Source organism: Prionailurus viverrinus, chromosome C2 (genome assembly GCF_022837055.1).
Source record: "Prionailurus viverrinus isolate Anna chromosome C2, UM_Priviv_1.0, whole genome shotgun sequence".
Classification (NCBI taxonomy): Eukaryota; Metazoa; Chordata; class Mammalia; order Carnivora; family Felidae; genus Prionailurus; species Prionailurus viverrinus.
The window spans coordinates 29,617,002-29,644,848 of NC_062569.1; the positions used below are offsets into that span (position 1 = coordinate 29,617,002).

At 42.9% G+C, this 27,847-nt stretch overlaps 1 protein-coding gene across 9 annotated transcripts; it reads left to right on the forward strand.

The window, feature by feature from the left end:
• The first annotated feature begins 2,088 nt into the window (after nt 1–2,088).
• Nucleotides 2,089–22,826, forward strand: CDV3 (CDV3 homolog). Of its 9 annotated transcripts, none has more exons than XM_047875635.1 (6): nt 4,854–5,510; nt 6,295–6,371; nt 15,974–16,119; nt 18,913–19,072; nt 20,432–20,481; nt 20,610–20,800. In XM_047875635.1, the coding sequence occupies exons 1-6, from the start codon at nt 5,271–5,273 to the stop codon at nt 20,615–20,617; spliced, it is 681 nt and encodes a 226-aa protein (XP_047731591.1). In that variant the 5' UTR covers nt 4,854–5,270; the 3' UTR covers nt 20,618–20,800. The 9 variants fall into 9 exon arrangements, 8 of the variants coding, with proteins under 8 accessions (XP_047731596.1, XP_047731590.1, XP_047731591.1 ...); XR_007155712.1 differs by lacking the exons at nt 20,432–20,481; nt 20,610–20,800 and adding exons at nt 20,885–20,980; nt 22,522–22,826 and having other exon boundaries at nt 4,857–5,510; XM_047875640.1 differs by lacking the exon at nt 4,854–5,510 and adding an exon at nt 2,089–2,263 and having other exon boundaries at nt 20,432–20,800.
• Nucleotides 22,827–27,847: the final 5,021 nt, after the last annotated feature.

A 27,847-nucleotide genomic window follows, 5' to 3' on the forward strand; every position in this document is an offset into this window, starting at 1 on the left:
CCTACTGGCCTGGTAACCAGGGCCAGACAATTTCACATCTACTTGTTGGGTCATGAAATAGGATCAGGAACGGAGTTAGGGTCAGAAATAGGATGATCGTGCCTTGCGAACATAATTATATCACTTGCACTCTGTGATCAAAATAAGTCAGAAGGTTTTGCTTAATGTCAGAGTCACTTGACTGGCTCTCAAAGAGGTCACCCAGGGTAGTTTTACCTTGATGAATTTTCCACAGAGCTGAACCTGCTTCACAGCCAAGTCGGTGCTCTGAGGTTCAGCTGCCTGGAGAAGCCTGACTCCCAGTAATCCAACACATAGGAGGCTGAAGTATATAACCAGATACTCACGTATTCATTAACAGTTGGTATTAGTCCTTCAATAGCTGGAATGCTCCTCCCTCACCTGGAGCACCCTTTTCTCAATATCAGCAATCAGAAAGCCAACTCACCCATCAGCTGGCTGGTTACTGAGTGTATCCCAAGAGTTGGCATAGGCAGGTTTCTTTCAAATCAGGGTGGGGCTTAGTGAGTCATCTTTACTTCACAGCAGGGCACATCTGTATGAGCTCCAGTTTCATTTGCTCTTTCCTGGACAGTGGTGGATAATAAGTGTCAGCTCTGGCCTCTGGGCTTTACCCTACCTCTTTTTGCTTTCTCTTCTCCAGCTTTCTCTCTCATTCTTGTTTCACACTTTCTCCATACAGTACAACTGATTAGGTTGCTGACCATTCAATTGTTATCACATTCCAGCCCTGCCCCCCTGAGATTACATGAGGGAGATGACCTGATGGGTGGGTTGGTTGATCCAAACTCTTCATTTATTTATGGACTTTTTGTGTATATTCTCAGATATATTAGGTTGAACCATATGAGATTGCTATTTGGGTAGGTCAAAAACAAAGAGCAGCAACTTTATGTGGTATAACTAACAACAGACCAGATTTATTAGGGGTGGGCTTACTGAGTCCAACTCCTTTTTGCAAGCCTTGATGGTAAGTGTGTGTGTATATGGAGGGTCATACATGGCAGGCTTTTATGTCTCTCTGGAAACAGGCATCTCTGGCTAGCCATTAGCATCTGGGACTTCATTCCTCTTGCTGTCCATTCACCCTCTGACAAGGGCCTTAATGTCAAGGATGAGCCAAAGAGGGACTTGAGGTTGAGGGAGAAAGTCAAACTCTTTGTTATATGTGACAGAGTATGTGTTCTGAAGCCAACAGAGAACAATTTTAAGGAACACTTTTAGATAGTTCATATTTTGTTTATTCCCCTATTCATGTGAAAAAATTAGGGACTACTGGAGACCTGTGTGAAATAGGCTCATGCCCGACACCATTCCTACCTTCCAAGGTTTTCACTGGCTATAGTTGTATGTACATATACCTGTGTGTCTGTTTCTGGTAGCAGATTACCATATGATAAGCTCTGTGAGGGTAGGGCTTATCTCTGACTTACTGGTCTTTAATTCCTATCATAGGGCCTGGCATACAGTAGGTGCTCATTAAAAAAAAATGTTTTATACAAATTAATGAGCGAGTGAATGAATGAATGAGGTTAAACAACAAACAAATCATGGAAATACCAAGAAGGCATCAAATACTATACCAAACAAAAGGTCTCTGGACCTTTAAAGGTCAGGAACCAGGCTGCCTGTAGAAGTCAGCAAGGCTCCCCAGGGAAAGTAACCTGAAAACATTTGCTCCCCAACTGGAAAAGGTTGGTGGAACAGCTCAGGCAGTAGCATAGTCTGCCTCACAGATGTGAGAGAGGAAGCCACAAATGAAAAGAAGCCACAAATGAAAAGTTGTTCCCTATTTCCTGGCAAGCTCTTTGGTCAGCATGAGCCGCATTCCTTTGAGCTGAGCATGTGTGGAATTTCCAGTCTAGGTAGCAGAATGGAACTTGGAACAAATAGCTCAGCAAAAAAGAACCCGGGAACAATGGGACCAGACCCAGCTGCCCTTTGCCAACTCTTGAGCTCACAGAATATTGGCTCAGTGGGCCTTGTTGAGGGAGATAAATGATGTCTTTTGGGCTGTACCACTTCAGAGGACTCAGAGAGACATTTCCATGTTCAGACAGCACTAAAATCCTTAGAAGATATGCTAAATATCTAGGAATGGTCTGAGTCCTCACCATGTTCAACTTTCCATCTAGCAAGGACAAATTAAGGTCTGTTTTGCTTTACAGATGGGGCAGGTCTAAATACTGGAAGGTAGAGGAGAAGAAACCTTCATCAAGAGAAAGCTGGAGGATACTTCAAGGTGAGGACAGGTGATGATGAGGGGGTGATGGCAGGATTCAGGGCCCTATGTGATCAATCTGGAGGAAGGAGTCAGGGGAAATTTAAGAGGAACTGGTGGGAATATATGCTGTCAGTTTCAGGGCAGAGGATTCAAATAGGAAGGGATCAGCTTCTTGGAAGAGACAGTAACTGCAGACAATAACACAAACACAAAGATACTGGTCTCTCTACTGGCCTGACCTGAATTTCTTACATATGATCGTGTTCTAGGAGCATGTCATGAATCACACTGAAAAATGTAGTGGGCATTTCTGCTGTGTCAACCCTCAACTGAGGTTCCTTCTCTGCATTTTCCCAAGTCATTAATTCCTTCAAAACACTGATATATTGATGGAGACCTAAGAAAGGAGAGACTGAACTCCGTTTACTCATATCTCGATCTTCTTGATTATAATGGAGTTGCAGGCAGGAATGACGAATTACTCAACCTAGAATAAGCTACGTAACCTTAAATATAGCTAAATAGGTGCTTCATAGATGAGGAAAAAACGAACGAAAGGGAGGAAGGGAAGAAGGGAAAGGAAGAAAAATGTTACAAAGATGTTAAGGGAGATGGAGTGGGAGCAGTACTTAACTTGGCCTGCATCACAGGAAGATAGGTAGTGTCACAGAAGGAAGTTACCTAGGGCCCATTTCGAGGGTGGGGCAGTTAATGTTTGGGGAATAATATGTAAGCTTGCTGCTGATCAAGGCTAGGTACCTGATTTACTTTGTTGACATATTTTGGACTTAGTTCTTTTAACAAGTAGTGGAGGTGGGGGAGGGAGGGAAGACACCTTTAAATTCCAAAACTATAAAGGAAAAGACAAAGACGCAGCTCCATTTACTGGCTGTGCTGTATCTACCCCATGAAGCTACTAACATAGTCTGAGTCATTTCCTCAGTGGCTGTTCGCTTCTCTGTCCTTAGAAGGAGGAAGTGGAAAGTCTAATACATTATGGTACCTTTTTCTTTTTCTAAATTTTTTAAAAAGTTTATTTATTTTGAGAGAGTGAGAGTGGGGGAGGGGGTGAGAGAGAGAGACAGAGACAGACAGAGACAGAGAGAGAATCTTAAGCAGGCTCCACACTCAGTGCAGAACCATGAGATCATGACCTGAGCCAAAATCAAGAGTGGGTGGCTCCACCAACTGAGCCATCCAGGCACCCCTAGGCCACCTTTTTCATATGAAAGGATTCCTGGAACACCTGGGTAGCTCAGTAAGTTAAGCCTTGGACTTTTGATTTCAGCCCAGGTCATGATCTCTGGGGTCAAGTCCCGAAACAGGCTCTGAGCTGAGCTTGGAGCCTGCTTAAAATGCTCTCTCTCCCGGGGTGCCTGGGTGTCTCCATCCAACTTTGGCTCAGGTCATGATCTCACGGTTTGTGAGTTTGAGCCCCGCATTGGGCTCTGTGCAGCCTGCTTCGGATTCTGTGCCTCCCTCTCTCTCTCTGTTCCTCCTCCACTCGCACTCTCTCTCTTTCTCAAAAATATTTTTAAAAATTAAAAAAAAAAAGATTCTCTCCCTCTCTCTGCCCATCCCCTGTTCACATTCTCTCTCTCTCTCTCTCAGAATAAACTTAAAAAAAAAAAAAAGGATTCCTTTCATTCTCAAGGCCCACAAAGTACTTAACGTAAGACCAGGTTTGACATGGGTGTTTTATCCGCACCCTATGACACATCATTCTCCTCCTTTTATCAGATATAAAGGCTAAGGATAAATTGCAGCCATCATCTAGACTCAAGTCAGGGCAGGGGGCACTGTTTAAATGTATTAAAAAGTCACATATTTCGCATCCAATGCGTGTTAATGCTGGGAAGGGAACAGGTCCTCTTTTCCCACATAGCTAATACCCCCATTTCACAGATCAGAAGCTTGAGGATCAGATTTCCTTAGCTCGATCTTGATGGACGCATCTAGCAGCGGATGGAGTCCAGACAAAAGTCAATCCGTGTCTATCTACCTACTGGCTTATTAAAGATCTTTTCTTATAGAACCTAAACGTCAAGCCCACTATTTTCCTAATAATTATCACATGAAAATTAAAACTCGTCAGACCAGAAAGAGTGGAAGTATAAAGTAGAGCGGTGGGAGAAGTACCATCTCTCCCACCAATAGTTTAACACAGTACATTTCCGTTTCGCTAAAAGTTCAAGCCACAAGGCCACAGTTCACTAAGGGCGAGCAGACACACGCGTGCACCCTACGCATGCGCTCAGCTGGGACCCACCCGCCCCTTTCACCGGACCTCTTCAGCCAAGTCACCAATTAGCCCTCTAAATGCCCGCCCTCAAGGCTAAACCCTCGGCCAATCGGAAGAAAGGAGCCATCAGGCACATCACTTATGTAGCATACACCCTTCTCTCCCCTTCCCAAGGCCCCGCCCCGTCTGAGGCAGGGATTGTCGCCTAAGTGCTTCGTTCTGGCACCTGATTGGCTCCTTTCCCAGCTCCGCCTCTGTCTCCTCCCACAGCCCTCCCCACCGCAGACCCACAGCGGCGGGCGGAGCTAAGTACGCAGGCGCGGGCACTGCCTCTCTTTTCTAGTGGCCCGCCCTCCCTCCTCCCCCTCCCTCCCCTCCCCACCCCCTCTCCCTTCCTCTCCCGGCCTGCGCGCGCGTGTCTTCCTCCAGCACGCGCCGCCGCAAGCCAGGCACTCTCGCCGGAGCCTCTGGCCCGCGCGTTCCTTTTCCCCTCCAGCTGCGGAGCCGACGGGATTCTGCACCGCCGTCGCGGCAGCAGCTGCAGCCCCGGCAGCCTCGAGCGGCGGGAGCAGCGCGCGATCCCCCCAGGCGGACCGTACCACCGCCCGCCAGCTCGCGGGGGGAACCGCCCGCCCCGCCACACACGCCTCGGCGACCCCGCCGGGCTGAGGCGTCGCCGCGCCCGGGAGCGTGAGCGCAGAGCCGGCCTCGACCCCGAGCTCGGAGTCCCGCGGGCCGCGCCCGCCGCTGGCCCCACCCATCCGGGCCGTGGAGGCTGCGGCCATGGCCGAGACGGAGGAGCGAAGCCTAGATAACTTCTTCGCCAAGAGGGACAAGAAGAAGAAGAAGGAGCGGAGCAGCCGGGCGGCGAACGCCGCGGGAGCGGCGGGCGGCGCCGGCGGGAGCAGCGGAGCCGCGGGCGCGGCGAGCGGCGGGGCGGGAGCGGGGGCCCGGCCGGGCGACGGCGGGACCGCAGGCGCGGGGGCCGCGGGCCCCGGGGCCGCCACCAAGGCCGTGACTAAGGTGAGGGGTCGGGATGAGGGGCCGGGCCGCGCGCTTGCGCCCATGTGCCCGCCCCCGCCGGCCGCCCGCCCGGGGAAGCGTCCGGGAGGGGCCGGCCGGAGGGCGGACGGGCGCGGGGGCTGGCCATGTGACGGGGGCTTCCCACGCCAGGCCGGCTCCCCTCTTGCCGCAGGACTCTCCCCTCGCCCCCAGCCCGCTCTCGCCCCTCCGCCTTGTGTCGCTGGCTGGGACCGAGACCCGGACAGCGGCACCCTCGAGGAGAAATGGGTCTGGGGCCGAAGTGCCTGGCCCAGAGCAGCATTTATCGGGTGACGTCTACTCTGAGACTCTTGAGTAATTTGGTGTTCCGACTTTAGCCCAGTTGTCTGAGCTGAATTTTCTAACAATCGCATTTGTGGCAGCTCGAACTGGCAGGGCTTGGCCTCTAAGCCTGTAACAGAATAAGTCTCATGACTACATTGAGGTAGACATTTAGTTGTGGGGTTACTATTGACTTTTTCATTCCACTTTTCCTGGTTGCTTTTAAAGTAACCGCTCTCTTGAAGGAACTGGTGGAGGTAAAAGAAATTTGACTGCTTGGGCACGTTTGTCCTCCAGCCTAGTTTGTCCTCCAGTCCTCCCTCCCTCCGATCCCTCCGGCCTCGGGATCAAGTAAGGGCTTTGGCCAGAAAATGAGTCTATACTTTAGGTTCCAGATATTTGATCCCCTTTTCATAGTCTGATATTTGCCTTTGTTGTATTTTAACAAATAGCTTTGCTTGATCCAATGGTATGTGTTTTACAGGATGAAGATGAGTGGAAAGAATTTGAACAAAAAGAGGTTGATTACAGCGGCCTCAGAGTTCAGGCGATGCAAATAAGGTATGGTCTGCTTACAACTGTGTTTAGATAACCCTTAGGATAGGTGTTGTATGTTTGGTTTTTCTCTAGCCCCAAAGCAGCTAGCTAGACACAGTGACCTCATGTTTTAGATACGCTTATTAGGGCTGTAAGGATTGTGTCTTCCTCTCTCTGATGGCGGTCCTTTCTATATGCTGATCAAATCAGCTGCCAGCTCCAAAATCCTGTGAGAGCTTGCCTACTTATTTGAGACAGCTAAAATGAAATGGATTTTGTGGCCTTTAAAATTTTTACTTTTAATATTGGTGGCTTGAACGGCGTGGTTTTCACATCCTGTCCAGTAAGCAAGTTCATATATATTTTTGTAGGTGAAGCATACTTAGAAATACGGATTTTAGGTGTTCACACAATGAAACCAGCCTGTGTAATCAACAGCAAGTTCAAGAAACTAAACATTGCTGCTACAGAAGAAACCTAAGTGCTTTTAGTCACTGCCTTCATTCCCAAGAATAACCGCTATCCTAACACTGTAGATCAATTTTCCTGAGGATTTTATAGGAATGGCATTGGATAGTCCAAGCATGTTATTTTTTTTTTTTTTTTTTTTTTTTAATTTTTTTTTTCAACGTTTATTTATTTTTGGGACAGAGAGAGACAGAGCATGAACGGGGGAGGGGCAGAGAGAGAGGGAGACACAGAATTGGAAACAGGCTCCAGGCTCTGAGCCATCAGCCCAGAGCCTGACACGGGGCTCGAACTCATGGACCGCGAGATCGTGACCTGGATGAAGTCGGACGCTTAACCGACTGCGCCACCCAGGCGCCCCTCAAGCATGTTATTTTTTTAAAGTTTAAGAAAACAGGACTTTTTTAAAAATTGGGTTGGTTGCCTTAAAGTATTTGAAATTAACATATTCAGTCCAATCTATGGTATTTTGTTTTAGATTCATGTAAATAAATGTCATATTTTAATGGGCTCATAAGGTAGAAAAAACAAGTGAATATATGGTTCCACCATTTTGAGATAGAAACTCTTTAATCTCAGTTTAAAGAAATAAATGAGATCCTAATGAACTGCCTCCAGTTTAAAGTTTGCAATTTGTAGACACCAGTGACCACATGGCACACTGACGGAAGTAATTTTCCTTAACCAGAATACAGCCTTTTGACTTCTCTAAATGGTGACATTTACAGCTTTGAGTAACTGACTCAGAAACCAGGATTAATATTTTTGACATTTGTTGCATTCCTTCCATAGCCAGGCATTATGTCCTAGGTTCTTTCACATTATTTCATGAGCTTAACCAAAGTGAAACCTGACTGATAGGGGGAGACTTTTTAGGAAATGAGGTTTTTCCACTCTTGAAGTTCTTTTGTAGTAATGTTACGTAGACATGATTAGACTACAGTTTTATTCCCAGCCACTTCTTGAATTTGTGTGTTAGATGTCTTTGAAGAGGTGTGGTTTAGAAAATATCCCTGTTTGGGGCACCTGGGTGGCTCCATTGGTTAAGCAACTAACTAACTCTTGATTTCGGCTCAGGTCATGATCTCAGGGTTGGTTTGTGAGATTGAGCCCCTTCGAGAACCCTGCTTGGGATTCTCTCTCTTTCTCTGCCACTCCCCATGTGTGTGCTCCCTCACTCTCTCTAAATAAACTTTGTTTTTTTTAAGAAGAGAGAATATCCCTCTTTTCCCCAGGGCTTGCCCTGTAAAAATGAAGAGGAGGTATTGTGAAGTTCTTAATCACTGGGGGGTTGTAGAACTGCCTGCGTATGTGGTTCCTGTTTGGCTGTAGAATAAGGCTCTAGGTCTGCCTTGCTTGACCACAGGCCCTTGACTGCACATTCTGTAGATTTGAATGGACAGGAAGGATGACAGTAAGTGAACTTACTGAGCAAGAGTAGCGCTTTCTGAGGGAGAAAGGTTTCAAATTCACTGAATGCAAGAAACTGATTTTGTTTTATTATGGAGGATATTACCTGTTTTTCTGTCATTGACTAAATTCCATACCCATATTCAGAGTTATTTTTGGCTACTTCAGAGGTGATGAAATAGTTCTTAAGTTATTTCTTTCACCTTTGCTAGGGGCACAGGTAAATCTCAGCTAGGCTAGTATGAGTGTTTAAGTTCTGCTTGACCTGAAGCAGGCCAGCTTTTATGTTGTTTTTTCATTATTCTTAGCATGTAGTCATTTCTCCTAAGTGGTCCTCCACAGGTCTTCCCCTAACCTGCTAACATTGAAAAACCTACCTTCAGGAAGCTGTTTTTGTGGATCCTCCCGTCATTGTGGAATCTAAAGTCTATATTTCCATTCCCTTCATAAATCATTCAATAAAGAGGAATCTAACAGCCTTCAGGAAAAACTTGAGTGTGAGAAGTCCTGTCATCTGAGGCTTAATAATAATGACTAATATTTTCACTTTATATATTGAAAAACCTTGTAAACTTTGTATTAAATGTTCTTGACACTGAAACTCAATTGGGTTGGGGTCCCCAGGGAAAGACCGTTTGGTTCATAGGAATGGAAGTAGGTTACTCAGTTAAGTGGGGTGGAGATGATAATGTCTCGAAAACATGGGCTTTGGAGATAGACAAACTCGGGTTTGCATTTTAGCCTGCCGCTTATGTGTGACCTTGGGCAAGCTGGTTGGTTGTTGAATGTTGGTTGTGATCTACAAAATTGAGACATGCTAGGATTGTTGTGAGGATTTTTGAGCAGGGTATTTGTAAAATACCCACTTGGTGACATTAATCATCTCTGTTCAGTAGGTAAATTAGGATGATTCAGTGTTGAGAATTTCTGTTATTTAACCATGAGGTACCTGGTTTATAATACCAAGATTTGAGGGAAAGGGTAGTGGAGATGCATAAGATTATCATGTCTGATAGACTTTGGTGAGTCAGTTCACAGTGGACTTAATAGGAGAAAATTACATGTTCGGGTTGGCATTAGTATAACCATATAAACAAAAATCCCTCTCTCAAGAGCCTTAAACACTGCTGTCGACTTCCAGTTATTGTCTTCTGTAGCTTGGTCTTACTTTTTAGGCAGAAACCCTTAGAAGGGGGCAGAGAAATGAGATATCTTTTCTCTGAGAAGTTGGGGTGGGTGGTTCTTTATGCCTTTAACCTTTTTCTGTCTGAGAGGCAGCCTTGCCATCTCAGAATGAGATAAGGGAATATGAAACTTTGGAAATTGACGTAAAGTATCTTGAGGGGGCACCTGGGTGGCTCAGTCAGTTAAGCATCTGACTTTCAGCTCAGGTCATGATCTCACGGTTTGTGATTTTGAGCCCTGCGTCGGGCTCTGTGATGACAGCTTGGAGCCTGCTTTGGATTCTGTGTCTCCCTCTCTCTCCTCCACCCCTGCTTGTGCTGTGTCTCTCAAAAATGAATAAACGTTAAAAAAAAATTATTTTTAAGTAACTTGAAATTTTCAGACTTATAAATTTTTTCATCTAGCTTTTTGCTTTGAAACATTAGAAACCTCAGAAAAGTTGCAAGAATAGTAAAATAAGTGCCCATTTATTTTTTGCTTAGATCTACTGATCATTTTTGCCTTACTTGCTTTATCTTCAGTCCGCTGCAGGTATGGCATATCACCTTAAAGTTCTTGACACTACTCCTCAGGTAGGTTAGCCTTCATGGACCTTTATTGAAGATAAGTGTGCATTTGAGAGAGGAAATTTTTGAGGGGCACCTGGCTGGCTCAGTTGGTGGAGCATACGACTCTTGATCTCATAAGTTCAAGCCCCATGTTGGGTATCAAGACTACTTAAAATCTTTTTTAAAAAGAAATTTTCAGTAGCAACAAGCATATCATACTAACATCCTGTCACACATTTACCAACTAGCTCAAGATTTAATTACCAAGAGTATTATAAGAGCTTGGAGCGCCTGGGTGGCTCAGTCGGTTGAGCATCCGACTTTGGCTCAGGTTATGATCTCACGGTCTGTGAGTTTGAGCCCCACGTCGGGCTCTGTGCTGACTGCTCAGAGCCTGGATCCTGCTTTGGCTTCTGTGTCTCCCTCTCTCTCTGCCCCTCCCCCACTCATGCTCTGTCTCTCTCTCTCTCTCTCTCTCTCTCTTTCTCAAAAATAAACAAACATTTAAAAAAATTTTTAAAGTATTATAAGAGCTTTTGTCAAATTTTGTGTCTAAGTTAATAGATGTATTCAAGGTCATCATTGTTTGTAGACAAGTTCTTTGGAGGGGAGCCATTGGGGTGGTGATAAAAAAAAAAGGGACCTAATACTGGAGCTTAGATTGTTGGTTGATGGTAGGACCTGTGGCCTCTCCTCTCTTTAAAATGGATTTTTAGGAGAAAGAAGGATTTCATTTAATATTTGAAGTAAATGTTGAGCATTTGTCATCTTTAATAAAGAATTGAGCTCTTGGAGCCCAGTGGGTGTTTTTAGGAACCTTCTTAAGAGATGTAGACCTTTAAACCCATTAAGTAGAGCTAATTAAGTTCTTTCAAGAAATCATTCCTGCATCCAAGCTGGATTCAATTGTAGCAAATACTAGTGTGACTGAAGTGTGCCAGACGTCAGGGTTGTAGAAATAAGTCCTGCTCAGCAGCACTTTCAACAATAGCCAAATTATGGAAAGAGCCTAAATATCCATCAACTGATGAATGGATAAAGAAGTTGTGGTTTATATATAAAATGGAATACTACTTGGCAATGAGAAAGAATGAAGTATGGCCTTTTGTAGCAACATGGATGGAACTGGAGAGTGTTATGCTAAGTGAAATAAGTCATACAGAGAAAGACAGATACCATATGTTTTCATTCTTATGTGGATCCTGAGAAACTTGACAGAATACCATGGGGGAGGGGGGGGAGTTAGAGAGGGAGGGAGGCAAACCATAAGAGACTTTTAAAGACTGAGAATAAACAGGGTTGATGGGGGGTGGGGGGGGGAAGTGGGTGATGGGCATTGAGGAGGGCACCTGTTGGGATGAGCACTGGGTGTTGCATGGAAACCAATTTGACAATAAATTTCATATTAAAAAAACAATGATAAAAAAGAAATAAGTCCTGCTCTACTAAACACCAGTAGATCATTTCAGTGATATGCAGGGTGCTGTGGAACACAGGAGAGAGACGCTTGGTCTGCCGTGAAGAGGTTGAGAAAGTCTTTGGAGGAGGTGCAGTGCCATTTTAGGCTGCCGGCATAGCTCATCGGGCATGTCCGTCATTTTGCTGTTGTCTAACAGTGGTTCGATAATAGGGTCAAACCAATGGAGGTACCTACCATTCTCATAGAAGCACAGCTACTAAAATCCTAGCGTTGGGATGCATAAATTCTCATGTAATGTCCCTTGAGATAAAGAGGTAAGAATGTTCCATTTTTATTAATAAACTGCTGCAGGATGTATAATCCTGATCAACCTTCCTGAAAGTGAATTTCTCAACATAGAGAAAATTTCTGTGTCATATATTAGAGCTCTAAAGAGGATAAAATGAAAGAGGCAACATGAAAGAATATGGGCTCTGGAGACCCAGGGATTGGCTCCCCTACTTTGTAGCTCTGGGGGAGGGACTTAATGTCCAAGTGTCAGTTTCCTCCCGTGTCAGTGAGCCTCCTGCCTGCTTTGGTGGTATTGTGAGATTTAACTTGGCAAGGTGGTAGGACACTTCCTGGCCTCCTAGATGCTCTGTAAATATTCCCTTTGCTAGCATCATCATTCCGCCTTACGACCAACAGTGCCTTATGGACTTTTGCATATTTAAGACTGTATACTTTAAGTTGTGATAATATACTTACAAGTAGCAGAGTAGTGTTTGGAAATGTGAATTTTAGCTGATGAGAAGCTATGTATATTTTATTTGGGTCAAACACAATTTTAGCCTATTGACTTCTGTGGGAATAATTCTTTGCAACATTTGTCTTACTACAGTATTTAGAGATTTGACATTTCCTGGAGTGTGTAAATGCAGAAAAGGAATCAGATATTTAAATCATTTCTACCCTGCTCTTAGTACTATGGCATTTTGGCAAGGCTGTTAGCATCTCTGGGCCTTAGTTCCCTCTGTTGGATGAAGGGTCCTGACTAGACAGTTTCCAATGATTCATTTAACTAATACTTCAGAATGTTAAAAAACCAAAATATTAAGTTGTCTTGTGCTTATTATTACAGATATACAATTCTTTGAATTAAACAAATCACTCTTATTTCTTAGGAATAGTTTATAATTTAACGGGATTTTTAGATTAGTGATTCAGTTCTTCACTTGTCTCTGAGGGTGAACAGGTAATAAACACTAGATAGTAAAGGAACCTTCTTTTACAGTGGACCTACCAGACCAAATTGGGGGTTTTATTTAATGTTTTATTGTGAATTACAAAAACTATACATTAAAGACATTTGAAAAGTATAACAGCTTAAAGAAATGTATTAGAATTATCCATAATCCATTCGGCTCAGGGATTATCAGTGTTAAAATTTTTTGGTTTGTAGTTAATTGTTTACTACAAGCTGATAATTCTGGGGTTTAGATGTATTAATCACCAAATATAAAAGCAGTTTAAAGAAAAGTCTGTCTTAAGAGTCTGGTGTATGTATTTGAAAAATAGTGATTCAGCATATTTTGCTGAGTTAACTGTTTCAAAATGTAGATGACCAACTGAAATGAAAGCTAACATACCTTGGGGTATATATGACAATACAAGTGCCATGAATGTTCTTAAATCTTTGTGGGGATCTTCTTGTCTAGCCTGGATTGGGATGCTGCAACATTACTAACAAGTCTGATGTAACTAGGTATATAACACGTATGTTTTTAACTCATGAACCAATATTAAAGTGTAACTGCATTGCGGTGGGTTCAGAAGTGAATTTTAAAAAATGGGGGGTGGTGGACAGTACTAATGATTGGATACCGCTGTTTAGACTCCTAGATAAGTTAGGACCTTACTGTCCTTACCTGGTCATTCATTCCACATATAAACTTTAGAAAACAAGGTTATAGTGTTTGGTTTCTATTTTTAAAAATCCATTTAAGGGGTGCCTGGGTGGCTCAGTTGGTTAAGTCTCCAACTCTTGATTTTGGCTCAAGTCATCATCTCACGTCAGAGCCCTATATTAGGCTCTGCACTGACAGTGTGGACCCTGCTTGGGATTATGTCTCTCCGCCCCTCCGGCGCACGCTTGTGCTTGCACACACTCTCTCTCTCTCTGCCTCTCTCAATAAATAAACAAGCTTAAATCCATTTAAAAAGAACATTTTTTTTTCAAAAAAAAAAAAAAAACATGTTCATGTTGTGGATTTTAGAAATTTTGAGTTTTGTTCCATCTTAGTTGTTTCTTAATAAGGCGGTGGCATCTGTGCTGCTTGTTTGAAAGCTCAAATGAATATTAAAAAGCAGGTAATAGTAAACACTTAACTGCTTAATATATGCCAGGCACTGTTCTCAGTGCTTTGTGTGTGTTAACTCACTTAATCTTACTGTTCTCCCCATTTTACATTTGTGGAAACTGAGGCATACAAAAGTTAAGTGCTATACTCAGTCTCCTGGCTAGTAAGTGGCAGAACCAGGCAGTCTGGCTTTAGAATCTGCTCATAACTACGTGCTGCATGAACAAAAATAAAATCACGCTTTCTAGTACCCAGCTACTTCTTTAAACATTACAAAAAAAAAATTATTCAGGGGTCCCTGGGTGGCTCAGTCATTTTGGCATCTAACCCTTGATTTCAGCTCAGATCATGATCTCAGGGTTCATGAGATGGAGTCCCACATCAGGCTCCAAGCTGACAGTGCTGGGCCTGCTTGGGATTCTTTCCCTTTTTCTCTGCCCCTCTGCTGCACACACACACTCTCAAAATAAAAAATAAAAATAAATAAATTTAAAATCATTTTTAAAATAACTTCCTATTTAATATTAGGTATATAGATTTTGTTTTAGTAAGTCCTTGGTTTGGGGCGCCTGGGTGGCGCAGTCGGTTAAGCGTCCGACTTCAGCCAGGTCACGATCTCGCGGTCCGTGAGTTCGAGCCCCGCGTCGGGCTCTGGGCTGATGGCTCAGAGCCTGGAGCCAGTTTCCGATTCTGTGTCTCCCTCTCTCTCTGCCCCTCCCCCATTCATACTCTGTCTCTCTCTGTCCCAAAAATAAATAAACGTTGAAAAAAAAATTAAAAAAAAAAAAAAAGTAAGTCCTTGGTTTAATTGACATTGAATTGAATATTACTGTCATGTTAGTATAGGCCTAACATTTTAAACAGCAGCACTGGATTCTATTATATATTAACAAAAAGGGAAACTGAAAGGTGGCTTGGCCATATTCTCTGTTCTTTTTTCCTCTTGAACTATAGTCTCAAGTAAAATTGTGCTACAGATGCAGATTGAAGATGCGTCTGTTCCCCTCACCCCTTCCTGATTGCCACCCTAGACTTCTAAATTTGGTGGACATTGTCTTTGAAATTATTTGTGTGTGTGTCTTTAAAGGAGACCATTAGTTATTCAAGAAGGTTGTCTTATAGCCAGGACTTCCCTTGAAATGGAAGGAAAGCACACTTAGATGTCCTTTTGCAGAAGCCAAGAGAGGCCATGATGATCCCAAGGTCACATGGTAGGGTGGGAGTCGTCTGTACATTGTTACAGCCATGATCACTGATTAGATATCAAAGGGAGACATGTCTTAAACGTGGAAGGCCAGGGACAGCTTTAGGCAACATCCTGTTTTTTCAATAGGAGAGAAGAGGGAGGTTGATAGGCTGAAGTTCTAGGAAAAACCACCATTGTCATAGAACGTGATTCATGGAAGGGTTGGTAGTCTGCCAGAGGTGGCATCAGCAAGGACAAATAGCTGCAGAAAGGAAGTTAGATTTGACAGTTAACTCACTGATTTCTGACTCCAGCCCATAAAGAATAAAGAAATAAGAAATTGGCATTAAAACCACCGCAGACAGTCTTAGGATGGTGTGTAACCATGATGTATGTGTCACATTTATAATCACTAGTAAAGCCGAAGACTGAGTTTTTGTATTCCCTTCTTTTTTAAACAGGTGACAGACATATCTGGTGATCGGGACCAGTTCTAGATATATTCCCTGTGTCACACAGTAGAGACTGGCACTAAAAAGTCTGTAGCAGTGATGTAAATACTGAACACAGATTTGTTTTCTCTTTTGGAATGTGAATTCTAATTTTGAGAGTTTTTTGTGATATGTACTAAACAATTAGCCAGTGACACACAACTTCCAAAAATCATTTCATCCCTGAAAATAATGCTTACCATCAGTGCTAAACAAGTGGGGGATTGGGGCTCTGAAGAGGTTAAGAGACTTTTCAAGGGTCACACAGATATCAGCATTGATAGAACTAAGGGTTTGGATTGACACTTTTCCTGGTGGTTTTATAATTGAATTTCCTGGGGCACCTGGGTGGCTCATTCGGTTGAGCGACTGACTTCGGCTCAGGTCATGATCTCGCGGTTTGTGAGTTCGAGCCCCGCGTCAGGCTCTGTGCTGACCGCTCAGAGCCTGGAGCCTGCTTTGGCTTCTGTGTCTCCCTCTCTCTCTGCCCCTCCCCCACTCATGCTCTGTCTCTGTCTCAGAAATAAAACATTTAAAAAAAAATTTATAATTGAATTTCCTCATTTGCTTTTCCAATAGTGAAAAGGAAGAAGAAGATAATGAAAAAAGAGAAGATCCAGGTGACAATTGGGAAGAAGGTGGAGGTGGTGGTGGTGGTGTCGAAAAATCTTCCGGCCCCTGGAATAAAACCGCTCCGGTACAGGCACCTCCTGCTGCAGTAATTGGTAATCTTAATGTTTTATTTTCATGAAGATGTCTAGGTATGGTTTTACATATGGTTAGCTTTCAACTGAATGAATGCTGTGGTAGAATGAGAGGGGTTCCTTTCTGTTCTTGGGGGAGAGGTTTGTATATGTCTGTTTAAAGATTTTTACATCCTTAGGAAAGGAATTTGGAAGTTAAGATATGTGCTTTTCTGTAGGCTTCTTACATTTATATGTAAACTAACTTGCCAAATTTAAATATTTAAGTCATTTGTTTTACTTTTTGACAGTTGGCTAATGGATAATTGAGTACCTGTGTTTCCACCTGTGTTTCTTTTTTTTCTCCCCATTTTACTGTCTTGAAGCATGAATTCTCACAAGGGCAGATTTTATCACTCATTTTTTATACAGAATAGTACAAAGAATAACAAATCTTAACTGCCCAGAGATCACAGATAACTACTGTGTGTCAACATTTTTGCATCCTTTTTAGTACTGTACTGTGTTATGTTTTTCCATTCAACTTTGTGTTTATTTTTGAGGGCATGTGAGGGAGGGTCAGAAAGGGGGGCGGAGGGGAGGGACAGTTTCCAAAGCAGGTTCTGTGCTAACAGCAGAGCTCTTAACATGTTTTATTGCATCTGTCACTGATCCCTGATGACCTCAGCATTGCTAAACTCCATTTCCCAGTCTCTGTCCTCATTCGATGTTCCCCATCCTCAACATTTGCTGTAGCTCATCACCCCTTTGAAACACACTCTTCTATTGACTTCCAGGACACCACAGTCTCCTTGCTTCCTCAATGGTTGGCTCTCAGACTCCCTGGCTGGGGTCTCTTCTTCCTCCCCGCCTCTAAGTGATACTCATCCCCAGCGCTCAGCCCTTGCCACTCTCTTCTCTGTGGCCTTACTCCCCTGGCAATCTCCACATGCCAGCGACTCCAGAATTCACATCCACTCAGATCTCCCCTGACCTCCAAACACGTAGATCTTAACCATGTACCCAGCATCTCAATATTCACATATCCAAAACTGAACCCTTCACATAGAGTTGACCCCAAAACAACATTATCTGAATTACTGCAGTAACCTATTAAGTGGTTGGCCTGCTTCCCTACGTACACTGTTCCCAATGCAGCCAGTGGCCAGTGTAGTGATCATTTCAAATGTGACCTGAAAGTGTCTCAGATGTTGACAAGCCTCCATTGGTGTCCCCTCTAATCAGAATAGAAGCTGAAGTTCTCAGACTTGCAGCACCTTAGATGCCTGTCTTGGGATCTCTTTTTCTGATTTTGTCTTTTAGTCAGGTCCTTGCTCACTCTGCTCCTTGGACCTACCAGGCACATTGCTGCTGCAGGCCCTTGTGCATATGTTTTCAGCCTGAATTCTCTCCTTTATATTGGGAGTCTCCAAGTAAGCTTTTTCTGTAAAGGGCCAGATAGTAGGTAATTTAGGTTTTGAGGGCCATACAGAAGACTATTTTAATTACTCAGCTCTGCTGTTACAGCACAAAAGCAGCCATAGACCATACGTACACCCATTGAGTGTAGCTGTGTTCCAGTAAAACGTTTATAAGATCAGTGTCAGACCTGATTTGGCTTGTTTACCAACTCAATATGTTGGCCTCCTTTCAGGCCTTGTTCACTTTTCACTCGTCACTGAGTCCCTACCCATCATGTGTTCCCTGGACAGACCCTTCCCCCACCTTAATTTTTGGTATGGCACCAATTTTTACATATTTGATTTCCTTACTCTGGGATAACACTGTCCAATAGTACTTTTTGCAGTGATGGAATAGCACTGTTCACTGTAGTAGCCACTAGCCATATGCGGCTATTGAGTCCTTAAAATGCGACTGATACAACCAAGGAACTGAATTTTTAAGTCTTTCATTTTAAATAGCTGCATGTGGCTAGTTGCCAAGAATATACAGTTCACGAAGGCCGGTCCTTAACATTTGTATGCCCACTACGAACAGTACCTGACACATAGCAGGTGCTTAGTAACTAATGAATGCATGTTATATTATGGCTTTCCTACGCTTAATTAAAAGCCATATGAGACAATAACCCTTTATGCATTATGCATTATGTTGCAGCTAATAAATGATGTAGGCTTTTCTTTGAAAGGAAGTTTTTGATAAATGGAACAGCATGTAAAATACTGAATCCATGTTGAGAATGGGGAGAAAAAATGATAACATAGCAAAAAGCCAGAAGGCTCTGTCCCCAAAATGTTAGCCATCATGGAAGACTTTGGGCTGTTCAGCGGTTTAGTTTTTTCCTGCTTTTCCTGTGTTTTATAAAACAAGATCCATTGATGATATGACAGTGAAATTAAGGGTATCAAGTATATTTTTTTACTAGTCTTTTAGAATTAAAAATATATACACAAGCATTTTAGTAAGTAAATTCTTTATACTGGCATCTTATTTAACCCATCAACCAGGTAAAGAGGTGATTATCCACATTGCCAATATATATACTGAGGGCTGACATGGTCATACTCTGAAAGGCAGTCCCTCCTGGGCCTGCCTCCCAGGTCCAGCAGATTTCTTTCCCACTTCCAGTAAGTTGAATTCTAGAAAGAACTCATTTACATAGGTAATTAAAATTGTACATGGGAGAAAAATTAGACTACCCTAGAAAAATAAGAGTATTTTCGCTTTCAGACTCTCAGGTAACTTTCTGTTTTCCAGAGACTGTCATGTAGGTATTGTTTTTTTCTGTAATTATCAAATGATTGGGAATGTGAGAATAGCTTATTAAAATGCCAGGCGTTTGAATGGTTTCTCTAAACTGTTATGAAATGTCAGTTACAGAAACCCCAGAACCAGCGATGACTAGCGGTGTGTATAGGCCCCCTGGAGCCAGGTTAACCACGACAAGGAAAACACCGCAAGGCCCACCAGAAATCTACAGTGACACACAGTTCCCGTCCCTGCAGTCCACTGCCAAGCATGTAGAAAGCCGGAAGTAAGTACTCCAGCTCTCGCCTTTTTATCTTGGCGTGCTCTGTCCCTTGGCCAGGGAGTGGGATGTAGGAGATGGGAGAACCCACCTGGGCTGGGGGAGGGGGGTCGTTCTCTTGTAGGTAAAGCCCAGGCCACAGCTGACAGGCAGCTGAGAATTAGGGTAGGACTTACATGCCTTAGGTCTGGAAAGGGGGAGGGCTGGAGGGGGCTGTGGGGAAAGAGCGCCAAGAGACCAGGTCTCTTTATCCTTGGTTTATATGTTGTTCTGTAGCTATTACAAGTCATGCCTAGTTTAGAATTCTTCCTAACATGGTCTAGAAATGTAAGAGCGGTATTTTCATTGTATTCCCAGTTGATGTGAATAGATGAAAGATGTTGGCATTTATAAATCTAATATTAAAATAATCTTATTTCAGCAGGTACTTAAAATGAATGCTACCTGGAGTTAAATGACCACATTTGGCACATCCACATCTTTTTTAGGGACATGAATTTTTTAAAGTAAATAAAACGGGAAGAAATGTAAAAGACATTAGGTGGAAATACTGTTGGGGGGGGGGGGAGTAGCTTTTTTAAAGTAAATCCAAGCCTTTTTTGCCTCTGAGAGCCTAATTTAAGCCTCCACTTTATCTGACCCACTCCCATAAGGAAGAAGTGAGGAGAAATCATTGAATGATGAGTAGAACTTTACTTGAATAAGAAAACCATTGCCCTTATGCATAAAGAAAGAGAGGTATTATTTATTGTTTGCTAAAAATAAAAGTGACTCTTAGAAGGAATCACCATGTCATTAGATAGCCTTTTGACTTTCCAGTTGTCTTCAAGTTGGTCCCAAAATAGATTTGCCACCACAGAAAACAACACCATAGAGCCTCAGTACTCATGTTTTCTGTTCCTTTGAAGCCTAGAAAATGATTTGATGATGATTTTATGTGCAACTTTCCCCTGTCAAAAGCAGAGCATTCCTAAGTCAGAATGGCGTAAAGCAGAGAGGATCCCTCACTTTCTGAAAGTTTGCACTACACTCCACTTTTACAGGAAGACCTATGTTAGTGCGCGTTTTTGCTACCTGAAAGAAATCTGGAGAGATGTTCACTGTTACGGGAAAAGGCTGTTGCCATCCTAATGTACGTCTTCTGTAAAAGCAAGTGGTGTAACAGGAACTTTCAGGAAGCAGGGGATACCTGTACCAGTTTCCCTTCCTGTTCCTCCCTCAGGATACTTCTAAGGGGTGACTTGTTTTTTGGGGGGGTTTTTTGTTTTGTTTTTTGTTTTGGTTGGTTTTTTTAATTTGAGGAAGAATTTACACAACAACCCAGTGAAAAAGAAATATTTACTGATTACATTTCTTTTCCCTTAGGGATAAAGAAATGGAGAAGAGCTTTGAAGTAGTAAGACACAAAACTAGAGGTAGGGATGAGGTTTCAAAAAACCAGGCCCTTAAACTTCAGCTAGACAACCAGTATGCTGTGCTTGAAAATCAGAAAAGCAGCCACACACAGTACAATTAAGGAATGGTCTTTGCTAACCCTTCTAAGGTAACTAGACCACAGCTAACCACCAGGAACAGCCATTCATCATCTGATCTCTGCTGGACCCGCGGCCGATGCAGACCACTCGATATAACTGACTGTCCCTATTGCACTATGGAAGCATAAGTGTCACACTGCTCTTTGTGTTGTATTGGATGTAGGGGGAGTCTCATTGTTCTATAAATGCGTGAACTAGATTCAGCAGTGTTCTTTCGTTATTACTCTGCAAGTACAAAAACAAACTGCAGCCAGTGGTCATTTCAAAATCTTTTTATGTTCAGATACTGAGCCTTCGTAAGGGCTGACTACCTCAGGTTTGCTGCACTCGTCGCGGACTTCTTGTGGATCACAACTTCTGGACACGAAGGTTACAGCTAGTAAGTGTCGGTGTGAAGCTTGAAACCAGCTCTCCTGGATTCCTATCAAATCCTGCAGAAAGTCAGCCATCTCGGTTCTGATCTGCTGTAAAAGATGAAGATTTAAGTGACCTTAATTAACCTGTCCTGTGCCCCACCCTTAAGGAATACTCTGTAGTGGGCTGTGTTAGACTTCCTGGAACGTGCCGCTCTCAAAAGAACTCCTGTGTTCAGATAATCTGTGTAGTTGGGCTGTGATTTTATAATTTAAACTTTGAGTTGTATCCTGGGGTAACCATAAGTTAAATTCAACCAAACTTGGGTCCACCCAGTGGGAAAGGGGGTGGGGGGAGTGATCTTTCTTCTTTTAGTGATTTCTTATTATTATTTGGGTAGTGCTTTTTCTGTGTTCCACATTAAGGCCTTTTTTTTTTTTTTTTTTTTTTTTTTTTTTTTTGGGAATAAGTTCTTTGACAGAGCATATTGCTTGGTTGAATAAGTAACCTGAAATATGCGTTAGGATTGTGAAACGTCTCGTGAAATTTGCCAATCCCTAGAGTGGAACCAAATAGCCTTTGATGTAAAGGGCAGTGGATGCAGGGGGCTCTCCTTCAGGTGCTGCTAAAGCCTCCTCTGATCAGGTCTAAACTGTACAGTAAACTGCAGTGGAAAGAGTAAGGGCTCTGCTCAGGCCGCGTGATTCACTGACCTGTCCTTATAAATCCAGAGCAACGTGAGCAGAACCTTCACCTAAAACCCACTTGGGTTTTCACGGATCTTGCGTGATCTTTGACAAGATTTCCAGATACACTTGTGCCCAAATTGTTAAGGTATTGGACCTTCCGTAGATGCAATGACTGTGCCAGCTTAGCTCTGTTCTCAACCTTTTGGTATGTCTGTGTTCGTTTGAAGAGTCAGGGGCGAGAGGGACAGGTGATGTAGCACTTCTGTTTTTAATAATTACAGCTTAAACTATCCAGTAATTTTTAGTCCTTAAAGGGACTTCAGGAAGCTACCCAGGATTACTGAGAAGTCTTTCCATCTAATGAGATAGTCTGGCAATTTACTAGTTTTGTATCTTTGGTTCAATAGAAATACTTCAAAGTGGTATGTGACTGCTTGATGCAGAGTCTGGGTTTCTCTATAATAAATCCCTTTGCCAAATGCAGGAGTTGCAGACTTGCTACTGGCAAGAGTGAAGCAAACGAGCGAGTAGAGCGAGTAGAACTATTCCTGTGTGGGGGCATCTCCTATGGGAGTTTAGTCTGATGAAAGTGTCAGTGCAGGAATCAGCTCCTGGGAGTTGACAGTATCTCCTGACAGGACCTGCCCACCACACCTGGGCCCTAACGGCGTTGTTGGAGGCGGCAGGCAGGATGCCTGGCCTCTGGTGTATTGGGGTGAGTAGCTGAGCCAGCCAAGGAGAGGTTGGATGATTAAGCAAGAAACAAGGGATTCTTGGTTAAACTGAAGACTTCGTTTGGGAACCAAAAATCTTAACAAATAGTCTCTTGGACCTTGAGCCACATATTTCCCCTGAAAAGTATGCATTTTTTTTCCAGCAAAATTTTGTTGGGGGTTACGTTATTGAGGAATGAACTGAGATGAATATGCGCAACTTTTATTTAATGGCATACTACGCTAGAAATCTGAAGACCTGCGGGAGATATAAAGTTCCAACTCTTGTTATAACTTTTTAAAAGATTGTGAAATTATAAAAATGCACATGAATCAAGTTTTAATATACTGTATGATGGGTGGGTGAGGCTGTCCATTGTACCATTTCTTTCTTTGAATTCTCAGGCATGGTTTGGCAGTGCAAGAACTCTGTAACATTAACAAATTCAATAAAAAGTAAATATATGGATTCTGGAGTCTGATAGTCTTTATTCCTTTTCCCCCACCTCCCTCATAGTTTTTATTCTTAATCTTTAACCTAGTCTCTGTTTTTGAAAATGGCAAATTGATGTCATGCCTCCGTTGCTGTGGGAGGATGATAATCTCATCTCGGGTAAAACTCCCATTTGATAAATGTTTGCAGAGTACTCTGAATGTTAAAAAGACATCTGGAATGGAAGCGGTGGATACTCTTCACCAAAGTTAAAGCGTTGAAATGTACTTTTTTTGTTACTATATTACATTTTGTTGTCCCAAACCATGGCAACAGAATCTACAATCTTTACTGTGTGGAATAAAGATCTGGGGCCTTACCCCTTGAAGCTTACAGATTTCTCAAATGAGCCATTTTAAATTTCGGGATTTAGTCTGCATTATAGTCCCCAAATTTCTAAGCTAGAGAGTGTATCTCAAGTCCCTTTTGGTAAATGGAGTTTAAATGTTTAGTGGTAACAATTGCTATTTGGTCATTCTGGCTCCTCGATTGAGTGTTTTGACAGCCCTATTTAAAATAATGTACGAGATGCGTGGGTGGCTCAGTCTGATGAGCATCAGGCTTTTGATTTCAGCTCAGGTCATGATCCCAGGATTGGGGCCAGTGTGGAGCCTGCTTGGGCTTCCCTCTCCCTCTGCTCGCTCTTTGAAAACAAACTTTTTTTTTTTAAATATTTATTTTGGAGAGAGGAGGGGCAGAGAGAGGGAGACAGAATCAGAAGCAGGCTCCAGGCTCCGAGCTGTCAGCACAGCTAGATGCAGGGCTCGAACTCACGAACCGTGAGCTCGTGAAAGTGCTTTTAAAAAATAACGTACAAAACACCATCCCTGATTTCAGTTACTCCATAGTGTTTTGTGGGGTTTTTTTTCCTGAGTTGCCTTTCAAAGTGTACACTTAGTAGTTTTTAGTATATTCTCAAAAGTTGTGCAACCATCGCCACTATGAATTCTGGAACATACTTCTCCATCTCCCCAAAAAATTCCATACCCATTAGCAATCCTTTACCATTTCCCCAAGATCCCTGCCTTAGACAACAAGTATTCTGTCTCTAGATTTCTCTCTGGACATTTCCTCTAAACAGCACTATCCGACATGTAGTCTTGACTGGCTTCTTTAACTTGGTGGGTTCTGAGGTTTGTCCCTGTTGCAGTGTGCATCTTGCTTCATTCCTGTTTATTGCCGAACAGTTGGGTACATCACGTTCGTTTATTTCGTCAGTTGAACATTTAGGTTATTTCCACTTCATTCTTGTTACGAATAATGCTGCTATGAGCTTTCGTGTACAGGTTGGATCAACATGTTTTCAATTCTTGGGTATTTATCTGGGGTGGAATTGCTGGGTCATAGAACTTGTTGAGTAACTACCAAATTTGCAAAGTGGCTGCACCACGTTACATTCCCACTAGCTATATCAGAGGATTCAAATTTCTCCACATCTTCATAACTACAGATAGTTAACCTGACTTTTTAATTCTAGTTATCCTAGTTGGTGTGAACTGATATCTTGTAGTTTTGATTTATCTGCATTTCTGTAATGACCAATGATGCTAAACATCTGTGTGCTTATTGGCCATTTGTATATCTCGAAAAATATCTATTCAAATCCTTTGCTAATTTTTTGAATTCATTTTTATTATTGAGTCATAAGAGTTCTTTATATATTCTGGATACTTGCCCCTCATTATCATAATTTGCAAATATTTTTCTCCCATCTTAGTGTCTTCTGAAGCACAAGTTTTGTTTTCGTTTTGTTAAGATTTACTTATTTAAGTAATATCTACACCCAATGTGGGGCTTGAACCTACGACCCCAAGATCAAGGTCGCATGCTTTTCCAACTGACCCAGCTAGAGGATTGGAAGCGGGCTCTGCACTGACAGCAGAAAGTACAATGGGGGGCTCAAATCTACAAACTGTGAGATCACGACCTGAGCCGAAGTCAGACGCTTAAATGCCCGAAGCCACCCAGATGGCCCCAGCACAAAAATTTTTAATTTTGATGAAGCCCAATGTATCTTTTTCAGTTGCTTGTGCCTTGGGTGTGTCTCAGAATTGACCTAACCAAGATCACAAAGATTTATGCTTATTCTAAGCTTTACAGTTTTAGCTCTTTAATTTAGATTTTTGATCCATTTTGAGTTAATTTTTGAGTATGGTGTGAGGAACGATTCCAACTTCATTCTTTTACGTGTAGATACCCAGTTATCCAGCATCATTTGTTGAAGACTTTTCCACTATTTGGCACCCTAAATATTTTACTTATCTGCCTCTACTAGAATGTGAAACTGGTTTGCAGTAGAAACGTAGGAAGGGATGTCGAGTTGGGGAGTGTGGGACAGGAACTGGAAAGAAAAGCCAGGCTGAGTCTGCTGATGAAGCACAGAGGTCAGAATCTGTACAGGCATTCCTCAATGTTACAGGTTCCCATTCCTGCGCACCACAATAAAGCAAATATTGCAATGAAGTGAGTCAAATGAATTTTTTGGTTTCCCAGTGTGTATAAAAGTTATGTTTACACTGTAGTCTAATAAGTGTACAATAACGTTATTCAATTTACATACCTTAATTAAAAATATCTTGCTGCTGGGGCATCTGGGTGGCTCAGTCAGTTGAGTGTCTGACTCTTGATTTTGGCTCAGGTTCATGAGATCGAGCCCCGTGTCAGCCTGGACACTGACAGTGTGGAGCCTGCCTGGGATTCTTTCTCTCTCTCTCTCTGCCCCTCCCCTACTCATTCTCTCTCTCTCTCTCTCTCTCTCTCTCTCTCTCTTTCTCTCTCTCTCTCTCAAAATAAATAAACCCTAAAAAATATAAAAATCTCTTATTGCTGTCAAATGCTAACCATCATCACAACTTTCTCAGCAAGTTGTAATCTTGCTGGTGGAGGATCATGCCTCAGTGTCGGTGGCTGCTGACTGACTAGGGTAGTGGTTGCTGAAAGTGAGGTCGACTGGGGCAATTTCTTAAAAAGTGAAGTTTGTCGCATCGATTGACTCTTCCTTTCATAAATGATTTCTGTATACCATGTGATACTGTTTGATAGTATATTACCCACAGCAGAACTTTTTTCAAAAGTGGAGTCAATCCGGGCGCCTGGGTGGCTCGGTCAGTTGAGTGTCCGACTTGGGCTCAGGTCATGGTCTCGCAGTCGGTGAGTTCGAGCCCCGCATCAGGCTCTGTGCTGACAGCTCAGAGCCTGGAGCCTGCTTTGGATTCTGTGTCTCCCTCTCTCTCTCTGCCCCCCTCCACCACTTGCACTCTGTCTCTCTCTCTCTCTCTCAAAAATAAACATGAAAAAAAGAATTTTTAAGTGGAGTCTGTCCCCTCAAACCCTGCCGCTGTTTTATCAACTAAGTTTATGTGATTTTCCAAATCCTTTGTTTTCATTTCAACGGTCTTCCCGGCATTACCAGGAATAGATTCCATCTCAAGGAAACACTTTCTTTGCTATCATAAGAAGCAAGTCCTCATCCATTCAAGTTTTATCCTGAGTGCAGCAAGTCAGTCCCATCTTCAGGCTCCACTTCCAGTTCTCTCGCTGTTTGCACCACATCAGCAGTTCCCTCCTCCACTGAAGTCTCGCACCCCTCAACGTCATCCATGAGTGCTGGAACCAACCTCCAAACTCCTCGTTAATATTTACGTTTTGACCTCTTCCCATGAATCACAAAATGTTCTTGATGGCATCTTGGATGGTGAATCCTGCCAGAAGGTTTTCAATCTACTTTTCTCAGATCCATCAGAGGAATCTGTGGCAACTAGAGCTTTACCAAATGTATTTCTTAAATAATAAGACTTGGAAGTCAAAAGTATTCCTTGATCCGTGGGCTGCAGAATGAATGTTAGCAGGCATGCAAACATGACTTTTGTCAATCTCCATCAGAGCCCTTGGATGACCAGGTGCATTGCCAATGAGCAATAAATAATACTTTGCCTTCTCTGAGCAGTAGGTGTCAACAGTAGCCTTAAAATATTCAGTAAACCATGTTGTGAACAGATGTGCTGTCATCCAGGCTTTGTTGTTCCATTTACAGAGCACAGGCAGAAGATTTAGCATAATTCTTCAGGATCCTAGGATTTTTGGAATGGTAAATGAGTGCTGGCTTCAACTTAAAGTCACCAGCTGCACTGGTCCCTAACCGAGTCAGCCTGTCTTTTGGAGCTCTGAAGCCAGGCATTGACTTCTGTCTATAAAGTCCTAGATGGCCTCGTCTTCCAACATAAGGCTGTTTTGCCTACATTCGAAATCTGTTGCTTAGTGCAGCCACCTTCATTCGTGGTCTCAGCCATACCTTCTGGGTCACTGGCTGCAGCTGCTCCATCGGCACCTGCTGCTTCACCTTCTTATGGAGACGGCCGCTTCCTTAAACCTCATGAACCAACCAACCTCTGCTAGTTTCAGACTCTTTTTCTTCTGCAGCTTCCTCACCTCTTAGCCCTCATAGAACTAAAGAGCATCAGGGTCTTGCTCTGGACTAGGCTTTGGGTTAAGGGAATGTTGTGACTGGTTTGATCGCTCCAGATCATGCAAACCTTCTTTGTATCGGCAATTAGACTGTTTTTTTTTTTTTTCTTTCTTATCACTTGTGTGTTGTTTACTGTGGTAGCACTTTTAATTTCCTTCAAGAACTTCTCCTTTGCATTCACTACTTGGCTACCTGGCACAAGAGGTCTCCTTCTGGCCTCTCTAGGCTTTTGACATGTCTTCCTCCCTAAGCTTAATCATTTCTAGCTTTTGATTTTTTTTTTTTTTAATTTTAGAGAGTGAGACCACAAATGGGGGAAAGGGGCAAGAGGAGAGAGAGAGAGAATCCCACGCAGGCTTCATGCTCAGCACAGAGCCTAATGTCGGCTTGATCCCACAACCCTGGGATCATGAGCTGAGCCGAAATCGAGTCAGATGTTCAACTGAACCACCCAGGCGCCCCTCGAGCTTTTGATTTAAAATGAGAGACATGTGACTCTTCCTTTCACATGAACACATATGGTTCTACTTTT

What these genes read in the sequence shown, in the direction of transcription:
- CDV3 (XM_047875633.1), top strand. Translation starts at nt 5,271, where the DNA reads ATGGCCGAGACGGAGGAGCGAAGCCTAGATAACTTCTTCGCCAAGAGG. An exon ending in ACCTCCTGCTGCAGTAATTG is followed by an intron (nt 16,120 to 18,912) that starts GTAATCTTAATG and finishes ATGAAATGTCAG; the next exon opens with TTACAGAAACCCCAGAACCA. An exon ending in AAGCATGTAGAAAGCCGGAA is followed by an intron (nt 19,073 to 20,431) that starts GTAAGTACTCCA and finishes CTTTTCCCTTAG; the next exon opens with GGATAAAGAAATGGAGAAGA.